Below are 10000 nucleotides of genomic sequence, written 5' to 3'. Positions count from 1 at the left end.
GCTGATTAAGTCATTCTGAAAGGCTTGATTTGCTCCATTGAACTAGTCAAAACATTGTTGAGTCTGCTGTCTTGCTTCTTGGCAACATTTAACGAACTGCTTGCTAGGGCATGTTTTTTGTTTTGATTTTGACTTAAACATTTAATTTACAAACGCTGCATGACACCTTGATTGGAGTCTTTTGTGCTTTTGTTTGGCTTCACACGTCTAGTCAAAATGTTTATCTCTGCCGGTCCCAGATGGTGTTGTGAACTTTTGAACTGAGAGCACTCAACGACAGTCGTCATCTTGAAAAATGATCAGCTCGCAAAATGAATGCCACGAGAGAGTGCTAAATCAATCATTCTCTCCCTCTCTCTCTCCCAGACTCTCTTTCTCTCTCTTTCTCTCTCTCTCTCCTTTCGAGATCAAAAACCCCTGTCCCAGACAGCGGCTCATTGTGAGGTGGGCAGTGGCCGTGGAGAGAGAGAGAGAGAGAGAGAGAGAGAGAGAGAGAGAGAGAGAGAGAGAGAGAGAGAGAGAGAGAGAGAGGGTGAGAGAGAGAGAGAGAGCGAGCGGGTGAGGTGGCATGACGCCAGGGCTCTGTGGGCACTGGCACTGTCCCCTGTGGGCCCGGGCGGGTCATGTGCGTGTCACAGGGCCCGAGCCTACAGCTGGAAGTGGGACAGGGAAGAATGAGGAGCATGTAGCAGGGGTCTGAGCCGCCATTGTTCCCCCCGAGGAGCTTTCACATGCGCTGCCTGCCACAACAAAAGCCGTGGGGGGGGAGGAGAAAGGGACGGAGGCAGGCGGGTGGGGAGGGGAGGGGTGGAGGGTGGAATAGGGTGGGGGTGTGTGCTGAGGTGGTGGAGATTGCTTTAGGCTTTATCCCACACGCCCATCTTTACTTTTACAGCACTGCTTTTCCCATAAAGCTGTCTTTGTGATGATAAGTCATTACCCCATCTCGCATTCTCATCCTCCCTCCTTCCCTCATTCTCATTCTCTCTCTCTGTCTCTCTCTCTCTTTCATATAATGCTTTTTTCTCCCTTGCAGCTCTCTCTTCCATTCTTCCTCTCTCTCCCATTCTGTTTCTCTCCCTCCTCTCTCTCTCTCTCACTCATCCTGTCCTCCCGTATCTCCTCCCTCCATCTTCGTTAGCGCTGATAGCCTCCCGCTGCTGTGGATGGCAGGCGCGGAGCTCCCTCTCTCAGGCGGAGGGGGGTGGAGGAGGAGGGTGGAGGTAGAGAAATTGCTCGGCACAGCTGGAGGAATCCGTCTGTGGCTATGATGGCGTTTGGCTGCTGGAGGGGAGAACGTGGCGAGGAGACGAGATGAGTGTGTGTGCGGGAACGACGAACGAGGAGCGATGTGTGTGGCGCCGTCTCATTCCACTCTTGTTTGGCGTTAGCCACACAGCGTGGCCATGGCAACCAGCCCCATGTAGTAACCCCCCAACAGTAATCACACACACACACACACACACACACACACACACACACACACACGCACACACACACATACACGCACATACACGCACACACACACACACACACACACACACACACACACACACATACACACACGCCCCTCCCATCCAATACAGGGAGCCGTCTAACAAATCACAGTCTTGGCCATCAGTGCAAAGATAATGGCAGTGTCTGTGTTCACAGTCTGTTTGTTTTCCAAGGAGCGACTGTCGAGGAACGGCTGGAAGGGGAGAGAGAAGAGAAGCGAAGCCCACATTATTGGTGCATTTGCACACATTCTGTAGTCATTACAGTAAAGCTGTCACAGGAGGGAGCAAGTGTGGACTTGGTGGTGGTGCTGCCGCTTTGAAAGACATTGATTACCACAAGCTGCTCAGCAGAGGAAACAGAGGAAAGAGGCAAGATTGCGCTGAAGTGTTACACAAAGCAAGACGGGGAAAAATTACAGCCATCCTTTCTGCAGTAATCCAAGGACATTCTGAACAAATCCTTGCTGGACTGCTCTTTCCAAAAGTACCCCCCACACCCTCCCTCCACCCCCACGTCACTGTACCGGTAAATCTGTTGAATTGGTTGCCTGTTCTGAAAGACCCAGTCACTTTTTATGGAGCTTGTGGTTCTCAATGTCCTCTACTTTACAGCTGAAGTCATTTGTCAAAGTCATGCACTGTGACAAAAATAAAGTTAAGGCCACCATTGCAGCTCTTTTCTTGTCTTCTGCATTTCCGGACTGTATGCCTAAAGAAATGAAAGCGGATTTGGGGATAAGCTATTATCCAGGCAGGAAGCTAAGCCATTTCCTCAGCACCAACAGCATTTGGTTACTCGCTAATAAACCCCCCCTCCAGTTAATCCTAAAATGGGCACTGTTTTCACGGAGTCCAACCGCAAGCTCCATTGTGTGATTGAAGTTATTCACCACAATATGGCGTTCCTTCTGTGCTAGAAATTCCACCTCCCCTTTACTTACGTTCAAATAACAGGCAGCTACTGTTCTGGGGCAGGCTGCAAAAGTCAAGGTTAAGTCTGGAGACCCACTGTGGGCCCGGTTCCCTTGCTCCGCATTCCTAGGTCTCTCCTGAGCTCCTCTTGGCGTTACGTAAGATGTCACAGGCCACTCCGGATCAGGAGTCTGGCATGGGAAAAGAGGACATTCGGGCTTTTTGTCGGGTTTTTGCCGCCTCCTCGGCTCTTGGGCTGCTGCTTGTTTGGCGAAGGTTGCCAGGCATCTGCTCCTAGTGTTTGGGCAAGAGGCGAGGAAGGGAATCGCTTAGCTGTTGCCAGGCAACGGGGCAGCATTCCGTCACTGTTCTTGCAGGAGGTTCGGAGGGGTGTGAGCTGTCGTACAGAGAGAAGGACTCCGAGAGGAATAGACTCGTGCGTAGCGCCCAACAAAGTGGCCGTTTCATTATTCATCGGCTGGACTTGATGTGAGCATATGGACTGGCTTGCTGTGGCTGTTGTGTTAGGAGAGAGAGCCAAGCAAAACCAGTCCATCTCACAGGGATTTTTTTTTTAGTCTGCTACCTTGTCCCCTTTCACACCAAATATTTTTAGACTGTGGGAAGCAAACTCTCAGGTATTTTAGGTTGTCCTTCACATAAGCCAGCTCTGTTCTGAGCTGAAGGACACAGAGGATCAGCTTGTTTGGTTTCTGGGAGAGCCTCAGTGCGGAGGAATATTCTGGAGGGTGGACTGCATAAAGTCCAACATCACCGTTTTGCATCTCCACGTACTGGTGTATTGTGTCTGGTTTGTGTGGGCCTTTGTCTGTATGGATATGTGTATGTGGGCGCGAGCTAAATGTTTATACATAAGTCTGCACATGATTGTGTGTGTGCGTGTGATGTTTGTGTCTATGGATTTGCAACCTTTATATTTGTGTGTTCATTTGAATCCATACAATATGCAGAGGTGGAAAAGTCCAGTTTCAGAAAGTAAAAGTCCTACCACGTGTGCTTGTGTTTGTGTTTCCCTGCAGATGAGTAACAAGCGCTCCAACAGTTTCCGGCGGGCGATCCTCCAGGGCAGCCGTCAGCTGAAGGGGGCGTCGCTCAGGGAGGAGGGGGGCCTGGGCCTGTCCCAGCGGCTGGTGCGCCACATCGCCTACGAGACGCTGCCCCGCGAGGTGGACCGCAAGTGGTACTTCGACAGCTACACGTGCTGCCCGCCGCCCTGGCTCATCCTGGCCATCACCATCGCAGAGGTGCGGAGATAGAGAGGAGAACCACAGTGAAAATAATACAAAATGTTGCCCTGTTGAGGAGTTTATACTGTATATACTCGTAGTTTGTCATGTTTAATGGTATATGAGTACATAGCAACATGTCTGTATCTGTATTTATTTATTGTAGGTTTACTCATATACTGCATCTCTAATATCTTAGAGTGTTAATTGTACTCATGGCTGAGTCTGTTCTTAGCCCAAATGTATGCAGATGTTGCTAAATGGCTGCACTCCCCTCTGGCTCCTGTAGGTGGCAGTCTTCATGTACTACGGGCTGGTGCTGGACCGCTGGGTCCTGCAGGTGTCGTCTCCAGGGTTCTTGAGGGGGCCGCTGCCGTACCACCCCCGCCTACGGGCACAGGCCTGGCGCTTCCTCACCTACGCCTTCATGCACACGGGGTGAGCCAATCACAGCACACCACACACAGCCCACACACACACTCCCACAGACACACACACACTCCCATATACAGACACACACTCCCACAGACACACACACTCCCATATACAGACACACACTCCCACAGACAGACACACACTCCCATATACAGTACAGACACACACTCCCACAGACAGACACACACTCCCATATACAGACACACACTCCCACACACAGACACACACTCCCATATACAGACACACACTCCCATTGACAGACACACACTCCCACATACAGACACACACTCACATAGACAGACACACACTCACATAGACAGACACACACTCACATATACAAACACACACTCCCACAACCAGACGCACACTCCCGCAGACACACACACACTCCCACATACAGTACATACAGACACACACACTCCGACAGACACACACACACACACACACACACACACACACACACACACACACTCGCCAGACTGTAGGTGGAGGTACCAGACTGATGGAGGATTAGTGTGAACTGTTGCGTAATGCTTTTACACAGCCGATGGATTCCTCTGAAGCCCATTTATAACTTAATCCAGAGTCTAGATTTTTTATTCTGGATTCTAGACTTACGATAGCCTGGAAGTCCAGGCCCAAATCTACAAAAGATTTAGGGTCTGGCTATGAGTAATGAAGTTGACCAAACTCATTTGAACCTGCATTTGAAAATATCACTGCACGCAATTGGATAACACTACGACCAATGTGTTCTGACTGATTCTGGACTTCGACGTTGCTCTTGTCACCTGTTTAGCTCGCCTCTGCCGGCTGGCCCGCCTATATCAGATCCACCGATGTGATTGGTGCAGGTCGGCTCCAAGGGCATGGGTAATGAGCATGGAGGTATTATAAGAACTGGAGAAAGTGAACAAGTCCCGCCCCCATTCATTTCAATGGGAATGCTAGGCTAGTGAAAATTGCCAAAATTGAACGATTTTTTCAGGCTTCAACATGGCGTTTCAAGGGGCTTGTTTCCGGTGCCGTTTTACTTAGCCAATTAAGTGCCAGGTTACCGATTGACGTAAGGTACAGAAGGAGAGCTCGTGCCCACACTAAGCTCGTCCATGAGCTGAGAGTGGAACAGCCACCAATCAGCATGAGGAAAACGCAGGGAAAACGGCACCGGACATGATGTATTTCTGGAAAATGGCGACGAGGAAGTGCTTTGCTAATCGGCGAAGCTAACCAGTCAAATCCTGACCCCCTGGTAATGAGCATCATTACTGAATGCCAGAGTGACTTGCTGAGCCAATAGTGAGAGATCACTGGATTTCCAGGGTAGACATATGAAGGCACACAGGTGAAAAAATCACTCAAGTACACGCCTCTGTCTTACAGTAATGCTGATAGAATGCAACCGTGTCTTTGGTGATGAACTTTAGGAGCATTGATGAAAAAGTGTAAAGCTCTCTTCTGAGAAAGCATGGTCCTCGATTTTGGAGAAGGTTGACCATCAAAATTGGATTAAATGAGTGAAGCTTCCAGAACATTAGGAGGAGACTTGACGAGCATGTAAAGAAGTGTTTGAGACTGAGCCGCTTTCCTTACCAAAACAGGAAGATAGGGAAGGAAAACACTGAGGCTCAAACAGGATTTTGATCATAGTGAGGATGAATTAAAAAGCTCTGGGGCTTTCGTGAAGATTACCCCGCGTGCCCATGTACAGTATATTACTCAGACCTAGTCGTGGCAGGATTAATTGTGACACAAAGCTGATGCTAGCCAAGCTAATAAAGACTGGCAATAAAAAAAACGAATATAATTTTAACAGCCAGCGGCTCGTGTGTAATCCACAGGCCGTTAGACTTGTGAGAGCAGCCCCCTCAGAGCTCGTATGAAGCACCCTGATTACCGGAGGAGCAAACACTGTTTTATTAAAGGGCATGGCACCACTGTTTTATTAAAGGGCATGGCACCACTTTGCGCCGCTCTGTCAACATAATTAAAGCGCTGAAAGGTTGCTTGAAGGTGTGAAATTGTTGAAATTGAAATTGAGATTTTAGGCGTGGGTCTCTCACAGGATACAAGCCTCTTTGAACAGCGTTTCAGTGAAACAGATTTTGGGCGTCGCCACATTTTAGTTTACATGACAGCTGTTATTCCTGAAGAGGCCATTTTGAATCCAGCACACCTGGGGGGGGATTCGTCTATCTCATCCCTACCTGCACTGGTACATGCTGTGGTCAGTCAGGAGCCGTGGTCGGTCCCCGGGCCTTTTGGTGTTTTAGCCTTTAATGTGGTGGTGTATTAAAGCTCCAGCCTCAACCCTACTGTGGTAATCCCTTGGTAAGCCACGGCTGTTGATCCCTCCTGTCTGCAGCCCAAACCCAATGCCAATCTTGTCAAAACAAACAGAGGTCACCCACCAGCCAGGGCGCTGCGGGGCCACACTATGGGTCTGCTGTGCATTCACAGAGATAATCCCACTGACATCCCTCCCACCGCGCTATTACACCATCTTAATCAGTGGAGATAGAGAGACAGAGAGACAGAGAGAGAGCGAGAGAGACAGAGACAGAGAGATACAGATACAGAGAAAGAGAGAGAGAGAGATGAGAGAGAGAGATACCGAGAGAGATAGAAAGAGGAGAGAGAGAGAGAGAGATACAGAGAGAGGAGAGAGACCCTATATATCCTTTGGTCTTGTGCCGTAGTGAGCAGTGCCTGTTGCTTATGTACTTCATGCTCATGTGTGAACATTAGCAACAGCAGCAGTAGTAGTAGATTGTGCTTATGTAGTCCATGTTTGAATTACCAACAGCAGTAGTAGTAGATTCTGTTCAGCTGTTCCATTCCTTCCTGCTCCTCCTGGGAGGGCATTTGAGAGTGAACTTGTCCCTGGCACATTTGTCACACTCGGTTGTTATTATTAGGGACCTGCTGTGGAACCGATTGGTGTTCTAGCCCCCATCATCTCCCCCGTTTTCTCCCCGCGTGACAGGAAAGGTCTCCCTTGACGTGGGCGGGCCGTGTCTCCTGTGGCGTGTCGGGTGCCAGGCATGTGCGGCGGGCTTTGGCAGCTCCCCTGGCAGCGTTTTCCAGCTCGCCAATTTTAAGCAGGATTTCCCTCTTAATACGGGATCATTTCTGCCCTGGAAATAGACGGCCTTGCTCGACCTTTCATGTATAATTCATGGCTTTTCGCGAGCGTATTTATATGCTATCGTTTATCTGTCGGCGAGATTAGCCATCCATTTATCCATCCTCCCACGGCGAGAGCAAACAGAGTTAGTGGATACTTTGTGCGGCGTTATGGTGTCGACAGCCGACTGATGATGACTGCCCTTCGCTCACGGAGAACACTGACTGCATCCTCTCTCTCTCTCCGAATTGTATAATCAGCCTTTTGTGATGTGGAGTGGTGGCGTGTGCTGTGGGGAAAGGGGAACAATCAATACTCATTGTCTTCAAGGGTGGTGCTGTCACTCCATGAAGGAATAGGCTCGCTAGTGTTTATCAACACGGCTCAAAATAGATGCTTTGTCATCGCGTACGTCGTCGGTAGGGCCCCTGTCTGGCTGATCTGGGTACAGTGAGAGCGGTTTTGCAGCCGGTAGGAAGCCCGTGGGCCATGTTCTGGTTTTGGAGTTTAATTACAGTGATGATGGGAGAGAGGGAGCGGCGCTGAGCTGCTAAGAGGCATCCGATGACCTTGTCCTGTTTACCATGCTCAGATTTGGGTCTGCCCGTGATGTTTGGCCGCTGCGGGACACCGTACGCTGCTATTTTGATTAATGGGCGAGAGAGAAGCGGGCCGTGCAGCGCCGCGCGCCACACCTGACCGGAGAATTATGATTCCGCTGCCGTGCCCAGTTCTGTCAGGGCCTCGGCCCGATCTGGCCCACTGCGCCAGGCTGAAGGACGACGGCGGGCCCCGACGCTTCTCCGAGCGAGCGGGCGGGCGCGGACTTGGACGACCTCTCCTGGGCTCAGCGGTCGGGCAGAGAGGCTGTGGCTCGGCAGCTATTGGGTAACGTCCTCAGGGGAAGCGAGGACCCCGCGGGCGGGCGGGCGGTTCAGGCGGGCGAAGATGTTCCTCGGTTTTATATCCGGACCACAGCTTTCATCGGTCGAGCACAGAGCAGAGCCAAGAACAACAGCAGCGCATGTGTGAGAGAGTGAGAGTGTGAGTTAAAGGGTGTAGGCTACTCACACTTTCCTGTGTTCCTGTCGGCAAGAGTGTGCCAGTGTGCGTGTTTGTGTGTGTGTGTGTGTGTGTGTGTGTGTGTGTGTGAATGAATCTTGTACGTGTGTGTGTCTTGTGTATGTGGGAGTGGAAGTGTTATAGTGTTTGTGTGTGTGTATGTATCTGTCCATGACAGGCGTGCAAAAGAACATCGAGTGGCGTGAACGCTCGCTGGCAGTATCCAGATGTTGCGTGAATCACCACCACTGCAGCCGTCTGGAGGGCCTCAGCATCTGTGCACGTTTCCTGATGTCGTCACGTTCAAACCGCCCCCCCCCCCCCTCCTCTCCGCCTCTCTCTCTCTCTCTCTGTCTGGCGCCCTGGTCACGGGCGATCTCCCGTCATGCCAGTCGCTCCTAATCCAACACGACTCCTCGCCACGCACAGTGCTGTCGGGGGGCGGGCCGAGGGGCAAAGCGTCTGGCGAAAGTGTCTGAATTTCAAAACAACGCTTTACGTCTGAAAATGTAAACAGTGTGAAGTGCACAGCTGACCTGCGGTGGGGAGGGGAGGAGAAGAGGCTGGTGAGGAGAGGGAGAGGAGGAGAAGAGTGTCGGGGCGGTTGTCTGTTGTTGTTGTTTTTTTCACTGCTGGCGGGAGTGAAGAGCTGAGCACACAATGGCGTCCCCCGCCGGGCTCCACTTACCACCACGGCCCACTCACTCATCTCATGTGAAGTGTCGAGGCCCTGACTTGTTTATCCTCACTTGTTTATCCTGGGCTCTCTTGTGTTGGTGTGTGCGCAAGCTGGAGTAGCTCACTGTCTCCCCCCCCTGACAGGACAACACCAGAGACCCTAGAGAGAGAGAGAGAGATAGAGAGAGAAAGAGAGAGAGAGAAAGAAAGATGGAGAGAGGTAGAGAGAGACAGAGAGAGAGAGAGATGGAAAGAGAGAGAGAGATAGACAGAGGGCGAGACAGAGAGACAGCCAGTTCACTATGTTGTTCTGTCACCATGCCTATTGTCTTTGTTGTGCTATGAGGCTGATGTTGTCTTGTTGTTGTGTTGTGTTAATGTTGTTGTTGTTGTTGTGTTAATGTTGTTGTTGTGTGTGCAGGATTGAGCACCTGGGGCTGAACATGGCCATGCAGCTGCTGGTGGGGGTGCCTCTGGAGATGGTGCACGGGGCGCTGAGGATCGGCCTGGTCTACGTGTGCGGCGTCCTAGCAGGTGAGTCCTCTCCCAGGTGTTTGTCTTCGCCAGGTGGGGTTGGGCACGTCGTGACCTTCGTGATTTGCGGGAGGCTGTTCGTCGTTCGTTCGTTTTTTTTGGCTAACGATAACGAATGATTTCTCTCCTCTCAAAGTCTCTGTTTTTATGTATGTATTTATTATTTTATGTTTGTGTGTCTAGACGGAATGAGAGAGGGGGGAGAGATAAAAATAGCTAGAAAATGAGTTTCATCTTAGACGCGCTCTCCAAAAGCCGTAGTCTATTTCCCCCTCCCTGCCTCCTCCGGCTTACTGAAAATGAGTTTGAGAGCGATAGAGGGAGATGGGATGGAGGGAGAGAAGAAGGGAGGAGAGGAAGAGCAGAGGAAGAAGGGAACAGAGAGAGAGAGGAAGAGAGAGGAAGCAGCAGTCTGCATTTTCGATCAGTGCAGGATTGGGCTCGAGTGGAAATGTCATTGGTGCTCCCAGATGACATCAGCTAATGTTATTTCATGTGTGTGCATG

At 50.7% G+C, this 10000-nt stretch overlaps 2 protein-coding genes across 2 annotated transcripts in view; one reads left to right on the top strand and one right to left on the bottom strand.

The window, feature by feature from the left end:
- Window positions 1-10000, bottom strand: part of LOC134094196 (peroxisomal sarcosine oxidase-like) — a 284404-nt gene that overhangs the window by 96850 nt on the left and 177554 nt on the right. The gene's annotated exons all lie outside the window — the stretch shown is intronic.
- The window catches only part of rhbdl3 (rhomboid, veinlet-like 3 (Drosophila)), a 51653-nt gene that overhangs the window by 33300 nt on the left and 8353 nt on the right, over window positions 1-10000 (top strand). The window contains exons 5-7 of the mRNA XM_062536118.1: window positions 3452-3676; window positions 3948-4096; window positions 9382-9494. Of these exons, the coding sequence (XP_062392102.1) occupies window positions 3452-3676; window positions 3948-4096; window positions 9382-9494 (487 nt within the window). The remainder of the gene's footprint in view (window positions 1-3451; window positions 3677-3947; window positions 4097-9381; window positions 9495-10000) is intronic.

This window comes from Sardina pilchardus, chromosome 1 (genome assembly GCF_963854185.1).
Source record: "Sardina pilchardus chromosome 1, fSarPil1.1, whole genome shotgun sequence".
NCBI classification, from domain to species: Eukaryota; Metazoa; Chordata; class Actinopteri; order Clupeiformes; family Clupeidae; genus Sardina; species Sardina pilchardus.
Note: the sequence above shows the minus strand (reverse complement) of the source record. Positions and strands in the feature narration are given on the sequence as shown.